Source organism: Chiloscyllium plagiosum, chromosome 34, assembly GCF_004010195.1.
Source record: "Chiloscyllium plagiosum isolate BGI_BamShark_2017 chromosome 34, ASM401019v2, whole genome shotgun sequence".
In the NCBI taxonomy this organism is placed as follows: domain Eukaryota; kingdom Metazoa; phylum Chordata; class Chondrichthyes; order Orectolobiformes; family Hemiscylliidae; genus Chiloscyllium; species Chiloscyllium plagiosum.
The window spans coordinates 36,924,751-36,947,949 of NC_057743.1; the positions used below are offsets into that span (position 1 = coordinate 36,924,751).

Sequence of the window (23,199 nt, forward strand, 5' to 3'; positions counted from 1 at the left end):
CCATGTCAGTTTGTTGGTCTTTGAAGCACAGGGTGAAGGATTTGATGCACCCAGTGCCGGGTAAGTTATAAACTCAGCTAATTTTATTTTAATAGGAGTCCTGAATCCAAAGTGGGACTGCCGGATCAGCACAGTGGCCTGCAGCAATGAACCAAATTATATTTGTACATGGAGAGCACATTGACCTTTTTTTTTCAGGTTGCTTAATGAATGGTGTGGAATGGAGTTTGTTGCAGAAAGTACTTAAAACTTTTCTTGGGCTCATTTCAGCTGTAACCAGTCCATGGTTCGAGGGCTCTTTTGGTGAGGTTGCGCTTTTCTCCAGATGCTTGATTGTTGATTCCTGCCTGGCCAATTAGGGCCAGTTGTTCCCAGAAGCTGCTAGGATGTTGGAGATCGGTGATGTGTGTGTTTATTAGCTGGACAACCAATAAATAATTCACTAGTCGGTCAGAGTTTAAAGATGGAATGAACCAAATTCTAGTGACTTCATGGCGAAGAGGATATTACAGAACAGGTTTCTGAAAGAATTTCTGCACGTGCATGCCTTTGACACAACTGACATCTGAAACCGTATACTGATCCACAGAAGAATGTTCCTTTGTCTTTGAGTCTACAGTATGTCGTCTTGTTGTTGCTTAACAAGATGAAAATGCTTCTGATTTAAAGTCCCCAGATTGCGGTCTTGGGGCCTCTCAAAACCGTTCATTTGTGGAATGGTTTGCAAGCCTACATAATACGAACCTAATGTTAGTGAGTTTTGAGAAGATTTTTAGCTGAGGTTGAGGTTCTGGATGTAGGTTTGCTCACTGATCTGGAAGGTTCAGTTTCAGACATTTCATCACCATACTAGGTAACATCAGTGAGCCTCTGAATGGTATGGCCCACATTTTATTTGTTTAGGTTTTGTTGGGTTGCTAATGTCATTTCCTGTAGTGACCTCCTTTCCTGTTCTTTTTCTTGGGAAGGGTGGTAATGGGATCCAAGTCACCGTTTGTTGATACAGTTCCAGTTGGAATGCCACGCTTCTAGGAATTCATCTCTCAGCAAACCTATTGAGTTGAATCCCGTTCACCACACACATACCCCTCTTTCTCTTCTCCTCTCTTCTGCACCCCCCCCCCCCCCAAGAAAAACAGGAAATGGCGCCACTGCATGAAATGATGTCACCACCCCAAGGAAACCTAAACACATAAGTAAGAAGTGGGCCAGACTACCAGTACTTCATCCGGAGTCTCACTGATGATGTTGCCTATGACGAAACGTCTGAAACCGAATCTTCCAGCTCAGCGAGCGAACCTACATACATTAACCTACTGTTCCAAAACGATTCAATTATACCAGATGTGGACTGTGATTAACTTAAAATGCATTAGTATCCCAATGCACACTTTTTACTTGAGATGACTCTGTGTCATTCAATAATGAATGGGAAAACACATGTTAATTGAGATATTAGCATGCTGCAGCAACTACCAAGCCAATGTCAAAGTAGTGTGCTAAAATACAGCCTTTGGTAATAAGACCTCAGTAGGCATCATTGCTATTGGATTATAGGAATACGTGCCTGTTCCATTCTAACCTCTGATTTGCAATTTAACTCAAATATTTTTCCTTTGTCTGTGAACATCTGCAGCCAGTGGAATTCTGTATTAAATATAGCAATTGGTCGATGCCATATAAATTATTTTAATAGTATTTAAAGCTTTTTCTAATTGCAGGTTATTATTTTTGAGGAATTCACTTGGAAATCAAGTGACAGCTGTGAGAGTAGGATGAAGTGTGGGAGGAGGCAATATTTTCAAAAGAATGGTTCCAATGGGTTGTGTGGGGCAAGTAGGGGGATGAGAGGCAACGCATGAATTACAAGGGTTTTGCAAATTAGCAGCTGTTGTGCAATTCTGTGGTACTGTGAAGCACTTTGAGCCTTATTACTACATTAAAAGTGCTATATAGATATAAATTGTTGTTGAATTCCGTTGTCTACAGCTGACATATCCTACGCCCACTTCAAATAGGTTCAGATGTCCAGTGAAGTGTGCTATCCCAAACCTTTCTTGTCATTAAAATTTGTCTGCTATGATCATTTATTTGTATCACATAGTTTCTCTCTCAATATTTTGGTTTGATTATTTTCACATTTACCTAGGTAGTGAGTAGTTTTGTTTTGCCTGCAGTGCGGGCTGACCATACCATACAAAATTCACCGGGTAAGAGAATAGTGAAGAATGCAAAGTTACAGTTGTGGAGAAAGTGCACAGTAAGCAAGGTCAACATTAGATTTAAAATTTGAGGGGTCCATTCAGAAATTTAATAACGGCAAGGAAGAAACTGTGTTCTTGAACCTGTTAGTTTGTATTTAAGCTTTTGTATGTTCTGCCTGACTGAAGGGATTATAACCAGGACAGGAGTAGTCTTTGGCTGCCTTTGTGAGGCAGCAAGAAGTGTAGATTAGATTAGATTAGATTCCCTACAGTGTGGAAACAGGCCACTCAGCCCAACAAGCCCACACCGACCCTGCAAAGAGTAGCCCACCCAGACCCATTTCGCTACGTTTACCCCTGATTAATAACACTACGGGCAATTTAGCATGGCCAATTCACCTGACCTGCACATCTTTGGATTGTGGGAGGAAATCAGAGCACCCAGAGGCAACCCACGCAGACACTGGGAGAATGTGCAAACTCCACGATGGAGTTGGGATGGATGGAAAGTTGTCTTTTGTGATGGACTGCCATTTTTTGAAAAATTGGGAACTATTGCTAACTGCCTGTGATGCGCTGCCCAACACAATAAGACAATCTTAAACAGCTTTCATTTGCTTCTGGATGACTCTGCAAATAAAATTTGAGAAGTGCTATTATTTTTTTTTTGTAATCCATGTTACATTTATGCTTCAGTAGTTAAAGAAATGAGTTTGAGGTACATGCCCTTTGTAACATTCTCTACATTTTCATTCCATTAAAAGCTGACTCATTCAAATTGAATTCAAAACATATAGAAAAAATTTTCTTAAATACTTTCATAACTATAAACTAGTTTTACAAAAAATGTCTGTTTGAGACCTTGTGTACAAGTCCACTAAAATCTTTATTTGAAATGTAGTTAATTTAAACATTCTGTTTGACATAAAATACCTTGGGGTTAAGGTGTGTGATAAATGCATGTTTATTTACCAATTAATTGTAAAAGTGTTGGAATTTATAAAGTGCCTTACTTACTAAATGCCTTCGATGGTGAGTCGCTGTTGTAATGTAGGAAATACAGTAACCAGTTTGGGCCATAGCTGTTGTGTTCCACCCATCTGGAGTGTTGGCTACCTTTATAAAGTTATTCCTCATTCCTGATGAAGGGCTTTGCCCAAAAAGTCAATTCTCCTGCTCCTGGGATGCTGCCTGACCGGCTGTGCTTTTCTAGCACCACACTCTTGACTCTGATCTCCAGCATCTGCAGTCTTCTACCTCGTAAAGCTCACAGATCAGAATAATGTCTAAACTTTAAGTTAGACCTCTGTAAGATAGAACTGTTAGTGATTAAACAGTGTGCCTTATTCTGTAATTAAAGTTTGCACTGACCTACAAAATTGAATTCCATTATAATTCTATTAAGTGATTGAAGATTATCTGGGGAATAAAAAACTTTAATTAGTTGCTGGCTGTTGGTAATTTTTCCTCAACTTATTCATGGAATGTGGGCATTACTGGCAAGGCCAGAATTTAATGCCCATTCTCAATTGTCCTTGAACGGAGCGCTTGCCAGGCGATTTCAGAGGGCAGTTTAGGAGGTAGCCACATTGCTGTGGATCTAGAGTCTCCCTCCAACCAGGTAAGATTGGCACATGTCCTTTCCTAACAGACGAGCAGACCAGGTGGGTTTTTACTACAGTTGTTAGTTTCACAGTTACTGAGACTACTTTTTAATTCAAGGTGTTTTATGAATTGAACTTTTTAATTGTATTAAAATTGCAGCTTTAGTTAGAATCCAGAACTTTTCTTCAAACTGTTATCGTTTTTTGCAGGTATATGTCCGGTGAATCGATCAACTCTTTCTGCAGTGATGGTGCTCTTTCACCCCGCACTTCTAGCTTAGCCGCCTCATTCATCCCTATCCCGCCTAGTATTCCTCAACTGGCAAGACAGCAACTGTGTAGAACCACCAGACGCAATTCTCCCTGCTCACTTCCTGGTCGTCTAAACCGAGCCCTGTCGCTGGGCACCATCCCATCCCTGACAAAAACAGGTTAGTTGTTTTTTGGAAATTATACTGGGGAGAAATTTATGCATTGTTGATGTAAGTTTTTCTCATGATCAGTGCTCTTGGTGTAGAGTGCTGTTGTAGCACACACTCTCTGGTTTCCTTACTCCTGACATTTTGTCCGAAGAAATGTCAGGCTCTGGGTTCACCCTGGAGGTACATCTTCACTTTTGTTTTTGCATTTCATCTGTACTTGTCGTTTCCAATTCAGAGAGATGAGCAACCACTCTAATCTAGACATTGATTGTAGGTCTTGGCACCCTCCCTCCAATCTTGCTCTCCCACTGGCTCCCCCTGCTACCCCTCCCTCCTTCCTTCCCACCCTCATTCCTCTCTCTCCCTCCTCTGCACCTTTCCACCCTCTCTGCCTTCCCTCCCTCCTTCCCCTGCCCCATACCCTGGAGATATGGCAGGTTGAATCCATTTTGTCAGTTGATGTTTGCATGTCCTTGTTTGTGTTACGTCAGTGTAAACCCTGAGAGAGCAAAGATTGGATCTTTCAAAATGGTGGTTTCAATTCACTAACTTATTAAGTAATTTGCCAAATTTTCCAGAGTTTAAAAATATACGTAGCAGTTCAGTTCTCTTGAGGTTACTTATTTTTGTCTGGGTTAAAAATACTGAATGATAATAGTTTGTGCAATGTTCAGGTTTTGTTTTACAAATCAATCTGTGAATAAAACTTTTTTAATCATACAAGAGATGTGTGCGCGGCTGGCTATGTCAGCATTTATTGTCCATCCCTAATTGCCTAGAGGCCAGTTAAGACTCAGCTACATTACTGTGGGTCTGGAGTCACATGGAGGTCTGACCATGTAAAGATGGCTGTTCCCTTCCGTAGGGGCATTAGTGAACCAGATGGGGTTTCACAATAATCGACAATGGTGACAAGGTCGCTATTAGGCTAGCTTTGTTCATTGATTTGTTTTTAATTAATTTAAATCAAGCCAATTTCTATGGTCTGATTTGAACCAGAGCAAGAACATTATGTGGGATTCTAGATTCCTAATTGTGACATTACCATAACGCCATCACATCCCTTACTATTCCCATCACCAGCTCTCACTTTACAGTATTTGTGTTTCAGGAAGGCTGATCACTGCCGCCTTGAGTACATTTAAGGATTTGTAACTGCTTGCATCCTAGAAACGAATTCTTTATTTTAAAAAGCTATCGACCTCTTTGTGGTGGACTAACAATGCAGACTCGTATGAACCGAACAGCTGAGGTCCTTAAATTCAATGAATTAAGTAAAATCTGGAAATAAAAGCAAGTTCCTGTAATGGTGAATATATACAGAGGAACCTCGATTATCCGAAGGACACAGGTGGGAGTACTTCATTCGGTTAATCAAATGCCAGAAAACAGTTTAGCCAAGCATCGGGACCTTGCGATCTTGCCAGATAAGCTGATATTCGGATAATTGAATGCCGGATAATCTGTAGTTACTGCATTGTTGTTAGTGATCCAGTTGGGTTTTAATGTTTATTGTGAAATGAAACCACTGTCCTTAGCTGGCCTGTGACTCCAGACCAACAGCTTGACACCTCACTGGCCTCAGAAATGGTTAAGCATTCCCTTGATTTTATTCAAGAAAATGCCTTACCATCACCACCTCGAAATCTTTTAACAATGTGCTGAGTATTAATTACTGCCTCCTTGGCACAGAAAATTAACAATTACAAAGTGGAATCTCATTTCCCTCAGACTTCAATTACTGGACATTTTTGAAGCGAGATTTGAAATCAGTAGTAGTTTCTGCTTTTCCTTTGTCTTTTAATTTCATTGAATCCCAGACAATTGGGGATCGGCTGTCATTACTGATCCTGTTAGAGATTCTGTGCCTGAACATTTCATGAAAGAAAAAGGGATGTAGATGACAAGATGTGTAAAGGGTGAACTTGAAATGGGGGGGATGTTACAGGACATTGGGAAAGTGCAGAGGGTAGCACTGTCTCATTCTTTCAGACTGCCAGTCCAGAAACAATGACTCTAATGTCTCCTCCTGCATTGTACGGTTATTGTGTCTGTACACATTGGAGAGCAAAGCCAATGTTTCATGCTCATCCTTAATTGCCCTTGAGATTGTGGCAAACCACCTTGAACTACTGCAGTCTGCTTAGTGCGGTTAGGGAGATATTTGCAGGGTTTTTACCCAGTGTCAGTGAAGGAACGCCAGTATATTTGAAGAATGGCTTGGAGGGGAACTCGCAGGATCTGGTGTTCCCATGTATCTGTTGCCCTCCTCCTAGAAAGTTATATCTGCAAGTTTGGAAGTTGAGCAAGTTGATGTAATGCATTTTTTTTGGTTAATCACATTGCATCAGCTAAACAATGGTGGCAGTTAACTTAACAAGGTGAATACAATCCCAGTCATGTGGTTGCTTTGTCCCAGATAGTGTCAAGCTTCTTGAGTGTTGGAGCTGCATCCATCCAGGCAAGTGGGGACTATTCCATCACACTCCTGACTTTTGCCTTGTAGATGGTGCTCAGGCTTTGGGGAGTTAGGAAGTTAGTCGCTTTCTGCAGGATTCCCAGCTTTTTACCTGCTCTTATAGCCACAGAGTTACATTTCCAAGCACTGGAATGCCCCAGGATGGTGGTAGTGGGTAATTTGGCAATGGTAATGCCGTTGAATGTCAAGGGGAAATTATTGGATTCCTTCCTGTTGGTGATGGTCATCTGTGGCACATGTGTGACACAAATAGTCCTTGCCATTTATCAGCCGAAGTCTGATTCTTGTCCAGCTGTTCCTGCTTGTGGACAGTACTGCTCTTTTTTTTTTAGAAATCACCACAACTGATGTCAAGGGAGGGGTATCCACAATAGGGAGTGCATCACATCTGTTTTATTTTGTATTCTTTGTTATTGTAGATGTTGCTGTGCCAGTAAAAATGTTCACAAAGTAGACTTTCCAATTAATATCTCCTACCCAGCTTCATCTTGTTAAGTTACACAATAGCATTCCATTACCTTCAACTTGTTCGATCTACAAATTAACTTTAATTTAATAGCATCTTTCATTAATAAGAAAATGCAATTTCAGATTCCTGAAAACTTATTTTGCCTTAGCTTTTTTTGTGTATATGAGGAACCTTGTTAGAATTAGACACTATTACGTTCTTCCATATGTTATCATAGGGCAGCACAGTGGTTTAGTGGTAAGTGCTGCTGCTTCATAGCACCCCTGGACGTGAGTTCGATTCTAGCCTGAGTTACTGTCTGTGTGACTGTCTAACCCTAACCTTATCCCTGTGTCTGCATGAGCTTCCTCTGGGTGCTCTGGTTACGTCCCACAGTCCAAAGATGTGTACGTTAGGGTAGATTGGCCATGCTAAGTTGTTCTTAGTGTCCAGGGATGAGAAGGCTAGTGGACTAACCATGAGCATGCAGGGTTATGGGTAGGGCGGGAGGAGCGGCGTCTGGATGGAATGCTTTTCAGAGAGTCGATGTGGACTGGATGGGCTGAATGGTCACTTTCCACACTATATGGATACTATTTTAAATTTTTCAATTAATCCTCAAAATATTCTCGTTCTCTCTCCCCTCCCCTTCCCCCAATAACCCATGGCCATCCCTCAAAAGTTTATAAAATCTTTTTTTTTTTTGCAGGGTTTCACTTTTACCCATGTTTTTATAATGTATTTGATATTTGTTTCTATTTGTAATGTTTCTGTGTGTGCTGCAATCTGCCTGAGGTTTGTTATTAATTGTGTTTTATACTTTTTTAAAATTAGTACTTTGCAAATACTACATAGGAAAAATAAGATGAAATGTAACAACTATAAATGGTAATTATCCCAAATCTCAGAACTTGCTCCAAACAAACAGCGATTATAAAGGCTATATTAAAATAAAGAAAGCACTTTGAGATGACAGTTTAGGTTTAAGAAATATGTTGACACTTGAGTAAGAGATTAATTCAAAGCACTATGTCTGGCACTGAAAGAATTACCTTTAACATAGTGGATACCTTCATCTCTGGTGTCTATTTGTTGTGGGTTCTAAGACTGCATTGTCGGGGTGTACCACGTATGGCCGTGTAAAATTCAAATTTCACACCAAATATTTAGTCCAAAGTTAGTTGTGGGTGGGGGAGGTTAACTTTTTACTTCAGTTACATTTTGGAGGGATTAAAATCCAGTTTCACTCATCGCTTGTCATCGCAGAGTTCCAAGGTCAGAGACTGTCCCCAGGGGTCATGAGAATGAAGCCAGAATAGAATGTAGCCCCTTTCAATTCCATATCTCACTCTCACTCGCGCTCTGAGTTTATCAAACCAGTTTACACCAGGGTGAGCTTGATGTCAGTGGTGAACAGGTCAAAAGTGCAAAGAATTTAGGCCAAAGATTGGATATCAACTTGTACACGAGATCAACAATGTGCAGTTATCCATTTAAATAATGGCTAATAATTTTTTGCGAAGGTTTAAGGAACTAGTGAAGTAGGGAGCACCATGCATCATGGCAATCAAAGGTGCTGGTATCCAATGGGTTGAATTTTGCCTGAGCTGCTCAGGGTGCATTTGTGTAGTGCCTTTAATATACTCAAATGTTCCATGGTAATTCAGGAGCATTAAGAACAAAATTGGACAGTGAGCCATGTGAAGGGCTATTAGACTAAATGATCAAAACCTTTAGTCAAAGAAGCATGTTTTAAGGACCGGCTAGTAAGAAAGAAAAGAAAAAGATAGTTTGTGACGATTCGAGAGACATTTCAAGAATTCTGAGGCCAGGCAGCTGAATACGTTGTTGCCATTGATAGAATGTAAATTAATGTTGAGAAAAGATATACTGGCATTGGAAGCAGCCCAGAGAAGGTTCACAAGGTTGATCCTGATCATGGGGGTGATTTCTCTGAGGAGAGGTGATGTAGTTTGGACCTGTGCTCATTGACGTTTCAAAGAAAGAGTGGTGGTATGATTGAAAAATACAAGATCCTTAGGGGAGTTGACAGGGTGGATGTGGAAAGTTTGTTTCCCCATGTGCGAGAGTCTAGGAGCAGAGCATTTCATTGCTTAATAAGGGACTCTCTCATTTAAACTGATGAGAAATTTCTTCTGAGCATCATGAATCTGTAGAATTCTTGACCACAGAGGGCTGTTGAGACTGGGTCATAGGTAACTGGGACTTGGTGTGAGTTGTGACATGCATAACAGAAATAAAAACAAACAAACTTGGCAGGTCTGGCAGTATCTGCAGAGAGAGAAACTGCGAGCGTTGTGAGACCTGATATGACTCTGTTTCTCTCTCCACAGACGCTGACAGACCTATGATTTTTTTTGGTTTTATTTTAGATTTCCACTATCCACAAAATTTTGCTTCTCTTGCATGGGCAGCAGAGTTTCAAATTTGGAGATCTGAATGTGGGAGAGCGATACATTGGAAGAATAAAGTCTCTAGATAAAGTGGCATGGCTTGAGGTTTCAGCGATAGCTAAATGGAGGCAAGGATGTTGTTGGCTGATTTTTATGGAGGTGGAAATAGGCATGGCCAGTGATGATGTGGATGTGTGGCAGGAATCGCAACTTGGGGTCAAACAGGTTAAGGATGGTCTGGTTTGGGGCCTGGAAGCTGCAAAGGAGACAGGTAGAGTCCATAACTCAAAGTTCAGGACTTGGGCAGTGAATAATGACCTCTCCCCAGTACTAATTGGAGACCGTTTTAACTCTGAGGATAGACCTTTGGGAGGGGATGAGAGTCTCGTCCCCTCCCAATGGGTGGCCTGGGAGAAACTGAAGACCCCTGCCAGGCAAGATATGGCCTCCACTAAGACAAGAGGCTTGGTCTCCTTGGAGCAGGGACATATGAAGGGAGATTTGATAGTGGCATCCAAACGATTGAAGGGGCTTTGATCAGTTCAATGAAGAGAAACTGTTTCCACTTGCAGTAGGCTCAGTAACCAGGCACAGTTCATGCTTTTTTTGTCTATTCTGTGTTCTCCTGTTAACCAGATGAATGGCTTCAGCATGCATATTCTTTCAACTGGTTAATGTTCTGAGTGTGGAGAAATAACTCTGATTTACTTGAAAGGACAAGAGAGATTGTCTCTCATGATCGAAGAATTGATCTTTACAATGACGTGACTCACTGGAAATCGAGTCATGTTAACAAAAAAATCAAATTGTCAAAAGTCTCTAATTTACCTAACAAACGCCAGTTAAAAGAAAACACTTATCAGGTTTCTGTACTTAACAAGTAAAACAGCTATTTGTTGCAAACTGATTTGTCTCTGACTGACTGCTGGAATGAAACGCAAATTGCTAACCCATTATTTTCTATAACTTAATTCTGCCCCTCTTTAAGAGGTTCCCATACACATACACGAACTCAGAGACAAGATGGACACATGTATTATGGTTGGGGAAGGAGCACACAACCGGTCAGTGAAGCACAGTTCTGGCAGCAGTCCCGATAAGAGACGTGGAGATGTTTTCCTTGCAGATCATTTTGACTCTTTTGAGGACAGGAAGTTGTGAACACACCAATTCTCACACTCGTTCACCAGTTAAGGATTCACCCTTTCAGTGTCTCTGAAGGTGATATTTTTCCCTTTTCCTTTCATGAAGAGAATTTGCAGAGACAAAGAGCTGTTGAGTACTTTCTTTGATTTAGTCTTCTCCAAAGGGAAACAGAGAGAGAAGCTTTCTCCTCAACATGTTGTCCTAACACACAAGTTGGCCATGCTAAATTGCCCATAGTGTCCACATGAATTAACCATGAGGAAATGCAGTGTTATAGGGATAGGCAGGGAGGGTAAGAATGGGTGGGATGCTCTTTGGTGGGTCAGTGTTAAATCAATGGGCTGATTGGCCTGCTCCCACACTGTATTCTGTGATGAAGAAGTTGTTACTATGCTGAATTCTCATGTCCAGGAGAATTCAGTCAAAAGTTTATCACTTGGCAAAACTAACACTGGATGGACACACCCCCATGGAGCTGAGGTGTCTACCACCACTGTGAAATAAGACAACCTTGTGGATAAAATGCACAAAAGGTCCTGGTGACTGCGTCCGTGTCTCTGTCTCTGTCTCTAAAGTGCCCCATCTGCTCTGCAGTCCTATGGTTTAAAGCTCTTGTTATTTCCCAATTTTAAGTCCACAGTCCCCCAAAAAAGTGGTCTTTACAGTTGTATGTTTAGCAAAGAGTCCTGGATTTCTGATCAGCTGAAGCACAAACTGTAGATAGTTTTCTGTTGAGGGCTGTGACTTGAGCCTTGGTGTAAATGAGAATGATGCAACAAAGCTTCACATTTTTGCATTTTTCCCAGATTCTTGACCGTGTTTTTGTTTCAGGCTGTCATGGTGTAGGGGGTGGTTTCAGCATGTGAGAGAGCAGGAATTGCTCCCCTTTGTTCTAATTAGTAAAACATTTGTTCGTACACGACCGTAGCATCCATTTATGTTCATGCTTTGCACTCCAGTAAAAGTAGGGTTAGTTTGAATATATAGATCAGCTTTCAAGGCCTGTGCACACACAAACAGCCAAACGTGCCACAGAATCATGCTCCTGTTCCTCCTGTGACCATGATGAAGATGGTATTAGTTGCTTTTGTTTTAGAGAATGGGTACCACCTGGCATGAGGGCGCAGAAGCTCTGAGTGATATGTTACTTTATGTTGGGATTCATATCTCAATACTTTGTTGATTTAAATTAAAAATGAAACAGCGTATAATATAATTTTATGATTTGACCACACAAGAGGCTCATAATTGTATCAGAAGTTTTGCCAAGAATTGCAGTAAATAATTTGGAGTTTAAGACTTAGAGTTTAAGATTCTGGTTGGATCCTGCTGCTATATTCTTTACTCAGAGATTGTAATGATGCTTAGTGAATTTTACCTTGATGTGATTTGTTTAATGATCTTGTGTAAAATTGATGCTTTTTACGATTTATACACCTACAAATCAGGAACATGTGGAGGCCATTCAGCCCCTCAAGCCAGCTCCTCCATTCAGTAAAATCATGGCTAATTTGATAGTAACCTCATCCACATTCTTGCCTAACCCTGATAACCTTTCAACCCTTGCTTAAGAAGAATCTACCTACTTCAGCTTTGAAAATACTCTGACTCTGTTTCCACCACCTTTCCAGGAAAAAAGTTCCAAAAGTCCATAACCCTCAAAACTTTTGCCTTATCTCTATTTTAAATGGTGACCCCTGATTAAGTATTGACCTCTTTCTAGATTCTCTCCACATGTGCACTATCGTGTTCCGTCAGGTTGTTGTGTTTCAATCAAGTCATCTTTTATTTCTGAATGCCAGTGGAGACTAGCCTAGTTAATCCAGCCTTTCTTTAAAGACATCCCAGTCTTGGTCAAATCAATCCCTTCTGACTGAACCTCTGTATTTGTTGCTTTTTTGTTTGGATTGAGTTAGGTTCAGTGTGATTGCCCATGTCATCAAAAAATATAATTCTGACCACCTTGGAGTCATCTATTCGATGACTGGTGAAGGCCTAATGAGCAGCGATGCTAATTGCACAGTGTTAAATAATTTAGATCGCATGAGCTGTAATCGCATCCTTTTACTTCATCTCCTTTCTTTGACACAAACTTCTATCCCCTTTGGTGCAGTGCAAGCTTCTTCTTCATTCCGAATGAAGAATGTTAGAGGAACTGAAATGATTCTTTAGTTTTGGACCTTTTACCTCTGTGCAAATGTTCACAACAAACTGAGTCATAGCATTATACAACGCAGAAGCAGACCCTTCAGTCGAACTCATCCATTGCCAACCAGATATCCTAAGCTGATCTTTTCCCATTACATAGAATCATACATTACGGAAGCAGACCCTTTGGTCCAACCAGTCCATGTGAATATAATCCCAAACTCAATTAGTCCCACCTGCTTGGTCCTGGCCCATTTCCCTTTCCTATTCATGTACTTATCTAAATGTCTTTTAAATGTTGTAGTTGTCCACATCCACCGCTTCCTCTGGAAGTTCATTCCACACACGAACCACCCTCTGTAAAACAAAAAAAATTGCGCCTCGTGTCTTGTTTAAATCTTTCTCCTCTCACCGTAAAAATGTGCTCCCGAATCTTGAAATCCTACATCCTACAGAAAAGGCAACTGCTATTAATTCTATCTATACCCCTCGTTATTTTATAAACTTATACAAAGTCAACTCTCAACCTCCTACACTCCAGTTGAAAAAGGTCCCAGACCATCCAACCTTAAGCCTTCCATACCTGGTAACATCCTGGTAAATATCTTCAGAACCCTCTCCAGCTTGATGATGATCTTCCTACAACTGGGCAACCAGAACTGCAATTGAGGACTTTCACCTAGTCCAAATCTGGCGTGCACAAAGCTCCAGGTAAAATGCCCCAGGTATTTTTTTTAAATGAAAAATAAATAAATGCATTTCCTGTGGGTTTTTTCTAACCTATATCACCTGTCATTTCTTAGAGGGTAGGGGCTAATCGACATGCAATTAAGAATGCATATAACCTGCACTGGACAGTCACTTTTTAACATTAGGGCTTCCCTGTATAACCCATCTTCCCTGAAAATGATACTTGAGCAATAGATGTAAATAGATGTAAAACGAGAAGCTGGGTTTGTAGCAGCAACAGCTTAATACACCAGCTGTAATCCATGCAGCATAAGTGCCTCTGGAGAATGGCAATTAACAGAAGAGCTTTTGGTTATCAATAAATTTACACATATCTCAGGGCTGAATTAATTCCCTCGCTGCAAGTGCACAGCAAAACACGACTGGTGAAAGTTGCAAAAACAGAAATTGCTAATGAAACATAACAGGTCTGGCAGCATCTGTGGAGTGAGAAACAGTTAATGTTTCGAGTCCAGTGATCCTTGGTCAGAACTTTGTTTGTTTCAGACGTTCAGTATCCACAGTTTTGTTTTATACCACTGAAAGTTAATTGTGCTGAATGTTAAATGGAAGTCTGTTGTAAAAAGTATGATTCTTGATGAATTAATCATTCTTGAGACTCAAGTGAAAATGAAAGTGATAGACTCTGCCCTGTAATATTTTTCAGTCCAGTAATTTCAGTGTGAACTGGTCAACAGCTGGTTGCTGTAAGCTGCAGTGCTATGTATGCTGTCTGTTGTCGCTGCCTGCTGCCACTGGGAGGCAGAATTGAGATCTATTCAGCATTGAGGGGGCCTTTGGCATTTGCAGCAAGAGTTGTAATATCTATTAAACTCTAATTGTGAGCTTTCTTTTTTGTTGTATTTCTGCTACTGTCTGTATCACATTTCACAACTATTCTGACTTGCACTGACTACAAACACAATATGTGATGTGTGACTAATGCAGAAAATAATACACGGTGGGTTGAAAGCAATTTGTCATTTTCTGTGAATTCCAATCATACCAAGAAGCCATTGGTATAGAATATTGTAATAGTTACAAAAACAGAAGTTGCTGGAAGAGCTCAGCTGGCAGTATCTGTGAAGAGAAATAAGTTTACGTTTCTGGTCCGGTGACCTTTCCTCAGAACAGAAAGGGTTCTGAGAAAGGGTCATCAGACCTGCAATGTTACCTCTGACTTCTCTGCACAGATGCTGCCAGACCTGCTGAGCTTTTCCAGTAACTTCTGTTTTTGTTTCTGATTTACAGCATCTGTCGTTCTTTCGGTTTTTACTTATGGAAGTTGGTTGGATTGTAATTCCCAAATTAGAATGTGAGCCCAATTTAGTCAGAGCTTCTCTATGAAGTTGTTTAGGATGTCCTGAGATTGGGAAAGGTGCTACAGAATGCAAGTCTCTCTTTACTCGAACTGTAACTCAAAATGGCATTTGCAGCTGCGGAAGCAAGTTACTGTGGGTGCTGGATATCTGAAATTCAAATAGTAAAGGCTGGAAATGGTCAACAAATCTTGGGGCATCTCTGACAGAAAGAGTTAACGTTTCAGCTGCATCATTTAACAGTCGTGTTTCTCTGTGTGTGTATGCTGCCTAGCCTGTTGAGTATTTCCAGCATTTTCTGTTCTTGTGATTGAACACGGATTGTCCGATTATAATCACATCCTTTCTTGTGTGTCCTTGTTCTGTGAAAGTTGGCTGCCACGTTTCCTGCATTGTAGCAGTAACTACCCTTCATGTGCACTTCAGCAGCAATGCAATTTTTAAGACTCGGTGTGAAAGGGGTTGGTTAAATGAGTAAATGTGACTCCTCTTTCTGTGGAACTGAAATGCCTCCGATATTGAATAGAGAGGTGTTGGAGACAGGGGAGAGGGAGGGGTCGGGCATTAGTTTATTGACATGTTCTGCTCCTGACATTTTTTAATTGTTAGGTATATACGTGTGGAGAGGCACACTAGCCATCCCAGACAAGTTGAAACAGATATTTGAAGGGGGGTTTGGCGACAGTATGGTGAGTAAGTGTCCCTGCACAGCAACTAATCTCTTTTGCTCATGCTACTGACTAATATGTGCTTAGGCAAGCTATGACTTTTTTTTGAGAAAATCTAAAAGATCATCACTTTACTACAGATTATGTTAGTTCAACACATTGAATTCTGTTTTTTTTTGCGATTTTGTTTTTGAATTTTCAACCCTCTGGGATCCAAGCCAAGCTGACAGATAGATGATCGAGATGGATAAATGGTGGTACTGGTGCATGCTGAGGCAGACACTTGTATGTGGGTCAGTTTTCAGTCACTCACAATTCATTGACTATGAGTAATGTGGTGTGAACTCAACACTTTTTGAGTTCACCTCTATAAAAGTGTGCAGGCAGGCAAATCTGAACAATATTATGTCATTGCTCTTTTGCAGAAGTTAATTCAACCAAAACATTTGTCTTTTTGAACCCAGTGCTTCTGTAACACTGATCCACATTCCCAAGTCAAAACGAAACCTGTGTTCTTGCTTATGAAAGGCTCGATGCTTATTTGGACAAAACTGAACACTCCCTTGTGGCCCATGTTGCTGAATGAATGGTTAACTGCAAACCAGGAACCTTGATTTGAACACCTGCCTGTTTAAGGATGGCTGTATTAAGTCATAGGTACCCCCAGGTTATGGAAGGGAGGCTAATCCAGCGCTCCTGTTCCCGATGCTGTCAGTAACACTTGAGTGGTATTGAGTGAGGACAAGGTTAATTCTCCTTTGGTTTTCCCCAAGGCACCTCTTTCCCCATCTCTGTCCTGCTGTAAATATTGCGCAGATTGCTGAAACACGCACACATGACAAATGGCTACTTGGCAAAGTTACTGGAGAATATCTCTTCCAGTGGGAGTGATTTCCCCATGAGATGGGAAGTGGACAAATGTAGCAGCATGAAAAATAGTTGAAATGTTTCTCTTCAAGAAACGAAGAAAAAGTAATCCCATATCTTGGGAGAAAGCTTGTATAAGGATGTTGTGGTTCTGTTCGCCGAGTTGGAAATTTTTGTTGCACACGTTTCGTCCCCTGTCTAGGTGACATCCTCAGTGCTTGGGAGCCTCCTGTGAAGCGCTTCTGTGGTGTTTCCTCCGGCATTTATAGTGGCCTGTCCCTGCCGCTTCCGGTTGTCAGTTTCAGCTGTCCGCAGTAGTGGCCGGTATATTGGGTCCATGCTTCTAGGAATTACCTGGCTGTTCTTTGTTTGGCTTGCCCTATAATGGTAGTGTTGTCCCAGTCAAATTGTATAAGGATGGGCAGGCAAAGTCTCCAGTGTGTTCTCCCAACTGCAATGCTTTGTGTATCAGCCTCTGTAAACTCTGTCTCCTGGTCAGCCAGAAATACATGGTCACTGCCACACAACATTTTAAAAAAAAACTCAACACTTCAGTTCATGCCTTGAGCAAGAGTCATCCTTGTTCCAAATGAATACCATGTACACGCATGCATGCATATACACAAATATGTCAACTCTGCACTGTAAGTGTCGCCTCAATCTTTTTAGGACCGTGTATCGTTTGTTAGAGTACGTAAATCTTTGTGTGTGTTATGCTCCATCTTTAGCAATTTAAAGGAGCCAATTCTTTATGGTCTGCACATGAACCTCTTGACGGCAGAGTGACCAGGCATTGTAGAGGGAACAGTACTCCCTCCCCGACTCTGGACCCTTGATGTTAAAATTCCAGGCCGATTTGAAGGAAACTAAATCTGGGAAATTCCTCTACAAACTCCCTGAGGCAATTTAAATTATTCTAAGTGTTCACGGACCTTGATGCTGTGCATAATTAGATTAGATTACTTAGTGTGGAAACAGGCCCTTCGGCCCAACAAGTCCACACCGACCCGCCGAAGCGCAACCCACCCATTGCCCTACATTTACCCCTTTTTACCTAACACTATGGCCTTGTCACCTGACCTGTACATCTTTGGACTGTGGGAGGAAACCGGAGCACCCGGAGGAAACCCACGCAGACACGAGGAGAATGTGCAAACTCCACACAGTCGCCTGAGTCGGGAATTGAACCCGGGTCTCTGGTGCTGTGAGGCAGCAGTGCTAACCACTGTGCCACATAAGGCAGATTCTCCTGCAAAACATACTAAATAATCCGTGTGTAAGAGAGGAAATAAACATGATAACGATCACTTGGCTGCAGTATGAACTGCAGATTTAATACTCTGGTAGGTTTAAGGTGAGAGGGGAAAGATTTTAAAAAGGACCTAAGGAGCAACTTTCTCATTCAGAGGGTGGTGCATATGTGGAATAAGCTGCAAGAGGTGGTGGTTGAGGCTGGTACAATTACAACACTTAACAAGCATCTGGATGGGTATATGGATAGGAAGGGTTTAATTGGATATGGGCCAAATGCTGTCAAGTGGGACTAGATTAATTTAGGATACCTGGTCGGCACGGGTGAGTTGGACCAAGGGGCTTGTTTCCGTGTTGGTCACTCTATGACATGGTGTGAGAGAGTAACTTGTTGTGGGTTGGTTTTAGAGGAGCAGTGACCAAATGCTGGTGATGTATAGACCCAGTCAGATACAAAAATGCATCAACATCTGAGTGCTGTTAATCGATTTGCCATCTTGAGACTGTGGGTAGCAATTTCATTTGAGTCAGATCACCTCTGGCTCAAGTCCTCCGAGAGAACCAAATCTAGGTCAGTGTTACGATGTTGCATTGCAGCAGCATCTGAGGTGCTCTTGTCTGCATAAGATCTGAGGGTAGTAATCCAAAAGAGCGTAAAGTGCTATAGGTATCTTGGCCAACATTCACACCTCAATTAACACTGCCATTGCCTCATGAGATGTGAACAAATTTACCATTATCAACCTTGTATATTTCATCTGCTGGTTGTAAATTTCAAGCTTAAATTGTTTTCTGCATTTGCCTGCACTTTAAAACCAGTTCACCAACAATTGAGCATTTTTGAGGCAACTAAAACCATGTGATGAGTCTCTCGTAGGAAAATGGACATCAGGAGTGGGAAGTAGGCCATTCAGCCCTTCAAGCCTGCTCTACCATTCAATACAATTATAGTTGTTCCATCTTCCTTTTGGTTCACTTCAATTTACCTGATTCCTCCTTCTATGTTTTGGCCTCAATTGGTTTCCAGGGAAGAGAATTCCACTGGCTCACCACTCTGGGTGAAGTCCTAAATGGCCTATCCTGTATTCTTAGACCATGTGCGCCATGTGGTTCTGTACTCGCCACTCATTGGGAACATCCTTCCTGCTTATTCCTGTTAGAATTTTGGAGGTGACTTGGTTTGGGAAACCTAGTTGATGGTCAGAATTAACCATTTCTCCGTAGCGCTGACTACACTTTAGGGCATTTAATTTTGTCACTGTAGTTGTCCAAACACCCTCCCGTGTTGAGCTGAGTAAGTGAGGTGCTGAGTGGGAACTGGGACCCTGAAGCGATGAGAGAAGGAGCAATGTAAATCCATACAGGTCAGAGTCTGAAAGAGAAATACCCATCAATCTTAGAGGGCCCCATTTCTCTTTCCCATTCAGCTGCTAATCAATCTGCTTTATATTTCAACCTTTCTGCCAGTTACATAAAGAAATAACTGGTCTGTATCCTATTTGTATCAGAGCTGGGTATGAAGCTGTATTTGTGTGTGCATCTCACACTACCCACTTACCTGTTCAGTATCTTCTTTCCTTCCAGCATCTCACTTTCTGATGTTTTGTATCATCCAGCAGGTTTTTTTATTGGTTATTTCAACTCTTTACAGACTCTCTGCAATTGGACCATCTTTTTTAATATGTATAAGTGACCTGTAGGTGGTCTGATGAGTAAGTTTGCAGATGACACCAAAATTGGAGGAGTTGCAGATAGTGCGAAGGATTGACACGTGATACAGGGATACAGATAGATTGCAGATTTGGGCAGAGAAATGGCAGATGGAGTTTAATCTGGACAAGTGCCAGATTATGTATTTTTGTCGATCAAATTCAGGTGTAAATTATACAATAAATGGCAGAACCATTATGAGCATTGGCATACCAAGGGTGTACAAGTCCACAGATCCTGAAAGGGGTAACACAGGTGGATAAGGTGGTCAGGAAGGCACACAGCACGCTTGCCATCATCAGCCGGGGCATCGAATATAAAAGTTTGCAAGTTATCTTATAACTCTATAAAACTATAGTTAGGCTACATTTGAAATATTGCATGCACATGACCAGAAGGACGTGGATGCTTTGGAGAGGATACAGAGGAGGTTTACTGGGATGTTGAATGGTCTGGAAGGTTTTGGTTATGAGGAGAGGTTAGATAAATTTGGATTGTTTTCAGTAGAAAGACGGGGGCTGAGGGGCAATGTGATAGAAGTCTACAAAATTGAGGCTTCGATAGGGTGGATAGCTACAGGCTTTTTCGCCAGAGTGGAAAAGTCAACTAAAAGAGGGCACAGGTTCACTGTGAGAGGAGCAACATTTCGGGAAGAAGTGCAGGGAAAACCTTTCACCCGAAGAGTGGTGGGTACCTGGAACGTGCTGCCATTGGAGGTGGTGGGTACCTGGACCGCGCTGCCAGTGGAGGTGGTGGGTACCTGGACCGCGCTGCCAGTGGAGGTGGTGGGTACCTGGAACATGCTTCCAGTGGAGGTGGTGGGTACCTGGAACGTGCTGCCAGTGGAGGTGGTGGATACCTGGTACAGGAAGCAAACACAGGGATCGAAACCTTGCATGGGCAATAAATAGCAGGCCTAAATAAGGATCCGGAATCAGCACAGGTTTGGTTGGCCAAAGGGCCTATTCCTGTGCTGTTTTGTTCTTTGTTATCTTTACTTCTGTCCCTAATGCAAAATATCATTTGGAAGATGTTTGAATCATGTTTTCTAAAATAAGGTAACAACCCAAAATGTGTAACATACACCCCTCTTCTTAAGTGCTGTACATTTCCAGTGGTGTTAGTGTTTATTTCAGTTTTCACGTGGTATTGGGGGTTGGTGAGGGAGCTGGGCACCACTTACTTACACAGTCTCAAAAAGGTGCCATGAACATGGAAAGTAATAATTTTTTAAAAATCTCAAACATTCCATTCTGTTTTGTTTACCCCTGGTTTGGAGTTTTTCTCTTGTTACCTGGGACTCAGCTGGAATGGGTGCTGGCTTTAACCCCCTTTGGCTTAGGATGGGGAAAATCAGCCAGGATTCCAAGTCCAAGATCCATCAATGAATACTTGTGCATCGACACCCAAAAATGATGAGATCTGTGTCCGTGAAATAAGTAGTTGTTAAGTCTTAGTCCAGTGTCCTGCTTACACAGAATGGTTCATTGGACATGGTGCCCGGTGTCCCCACCAGTAGGAGACAACTCCATGTTATGGGAGAAGCTGGAGTAAATGTCTTTTCCCAGTTCCATCACATGTAATGGAGCCAACTGGTATATTTATTTATTCTAAATTTGGGGAGAGCAGGAACAGAAATATAATATAGACAGAGAAAAATGCACCTCAACATAACTTTTGCATTGACTGAGTGTTATGGATAATATACTATATATCGTATAATACCTTAAATATATTACACCAATTTTTTCATTGAAAAAACTCATGTGATATTAAGGGGATTATATCCTTTCCAGTCTGTTTACTTTTTAAAAGGCGTTATCAAATTTGATGGAACTTGTGTGAAGTAAATAAAAGAGAGCATTCATTTTCTTGTGTTGGCTACAAAAGAAATTCATTTTGAAATTTGTCAGAAGGTTGCATTTGTGTCTTATAGCTGTACCTGGAGGCTAACAAGTAAATGATAAATGTCTGAATGAGGTGGAATTATATGTCATGCCCCATCTGACGTAAACTATTTCACTGTGGTTATGGGAGCTGCTTACACATTTTAAGAGTTGCTGTTTGTGCCTTTGGCTGTTGGAGGCTCACATTTGTTGACACATGATAAGTATATTCCTTGTTACATTTTGCGAAAATGTAGATTTTTGCTGTCATTTTAATTTCTTAGAGAGCACAAGGTATACTAGGTGCGGACTGAATCATGGTTGAAAACATGATATTGGGAACCTAATAAATTGAGTCCTCCTGTAAAATGGATTTGTCTCCTACTGGTGGGGACACTGGGCACCATATCCAATGAACCATTCTGTGTAAGTAGGACACTGGACCAAGACTTAACAACTACTTATTTCAGGGAGACAGATCTCATCACTGTTGGGTGTCGATGCACAGGTATGCAGGCTATGTGAATGATACCTTTATGGCATGTGTCCAAGGGCTATTGATCAAAACACCTTGCAAAACAGGAATAAAGGGATGGAGGGAAAAAAGCATGGTCGGGCATTACTTAAGGAGAGAGAGCTGCAGTAAATGGAAGCACAGTGACCAGGGTAAAGGGTACAGACTGGGGAGTGAGAAGGAAGGTGACCATCTGCCATTTAGATTGGTACTTCAGCTAGGTGCACAGGAAAGATTGGAAGCCAAATCAGAACAGAGGTTAAATGTAGGTGTTCGGAAAGAGGATTTTGTGGTGTGACGTGAAGGAGGTACAAAAGCAAAGCATTCAGGGAAGCGAATTCCAAATGCTTAGGCAGTAGATTTAAAAAGAAAATGTGAATCATGGGGCCAGGAAGGAATTGGCTCCAAGGAAAAAAAAGCTTAGGGCAAGGCTTCATAAGGCTGTAGTTCATGAGCCCCAGTGGACCGCAAGGTGAGATCTTGGGGTATAGCTGGAGAAACTCAGCAGGACTGGCAGCACCTGTAGAGAGAAAGCAGCGTTAACTTTTTGATCCAGCAACCCTCCTTCCGAATACTCTGCTTTCTCTCCACAGATGCTGCCAGACCCACTGAGTTTCTCCAGCACTCTCTGCTTGTTTCAGATTTCCAGTGTCCGCAGTTTTTTTTGTTTGAGGTCTTGGGGTTGCAGGCTGTGAAGCAACAAAAGCTGCTAGATTTTAACTTTGCTGCTTTGCAATAAATTTGAGATTGTAATTCAAGTATTTGGCTGGTGTGTACTTGTAGATATTTTCTAATCAAACAATCACAGAATTGTTATGATGCAGAAGGAGGCCATTCAGCCCATCATGCTTGTACCAGTTCTATTCCCTCGTGCCACTCTGCTGCCTATTCCCCAGATCCCTGCGTACCATTACTATCCATGTTACTACATACCTCTGGAGCAGCTAGGCCTTTACTCCAGGCCTCCTGAGAAATGTTTACGATGGAGCGGAGATTCAGTTCCAATAGTTTCAAGGCCCTTATAAATTCTGTTTTTCCCTATTGGCCCAGTAGACAGATCTTTGAAGCCCAATGCCTGCTGTCAAAAAAAATTACAACTGGGTAGGTATTAAAACCCTACCGAATGTACCTCTGACTGTGTTAGAGTCCTGACTGAATACAAGCTTCAATATGGAATACATTGGTGGGAGATGTTTAGGAAACACTGATTTGGAATTTGTTGGTATGGGAGGTGGGTTACAGATCTTGAGAAGCTAGTGGTGGTAGGCAGGTTCAAGAGCAAAGAAATGGAAACTTCCCACTAATGAGTGTGCTGGGGCTGAGGGCAGTGTTGGGTATGACTTGTGTTGGAGGAGGAGAGGCTTTGTACAGCAATATACAACTGGAAGAT

General features: G+C 41.6%; 1 protein-coding gene across 4 annotated transcripts in view; it reads left to right on the plus strand.

Annotated features, from left to right (window-relative positions):
- Positions 1–23,199, plus strand: part of tmem201 (transmembrane protein 201) — a 167,675-nt gene that overhangs the window by 79,718 nt on the left and 64,758 nt on the right. For all 4 annotated transcript variants that reach the window (XM_043676178.1, XM_043676180.1, XM_043676179.1 and 1 more), the window contains one exon: positions 4,019–4,239. In XM_043676178.1, the coding sequence (XP_043532113.1) occupies positions 4,019–4,239 (221 nt within the window). The remainder of the gene's footprint in view (positions 1–4,018; positions 4,240–23,199) is intronic.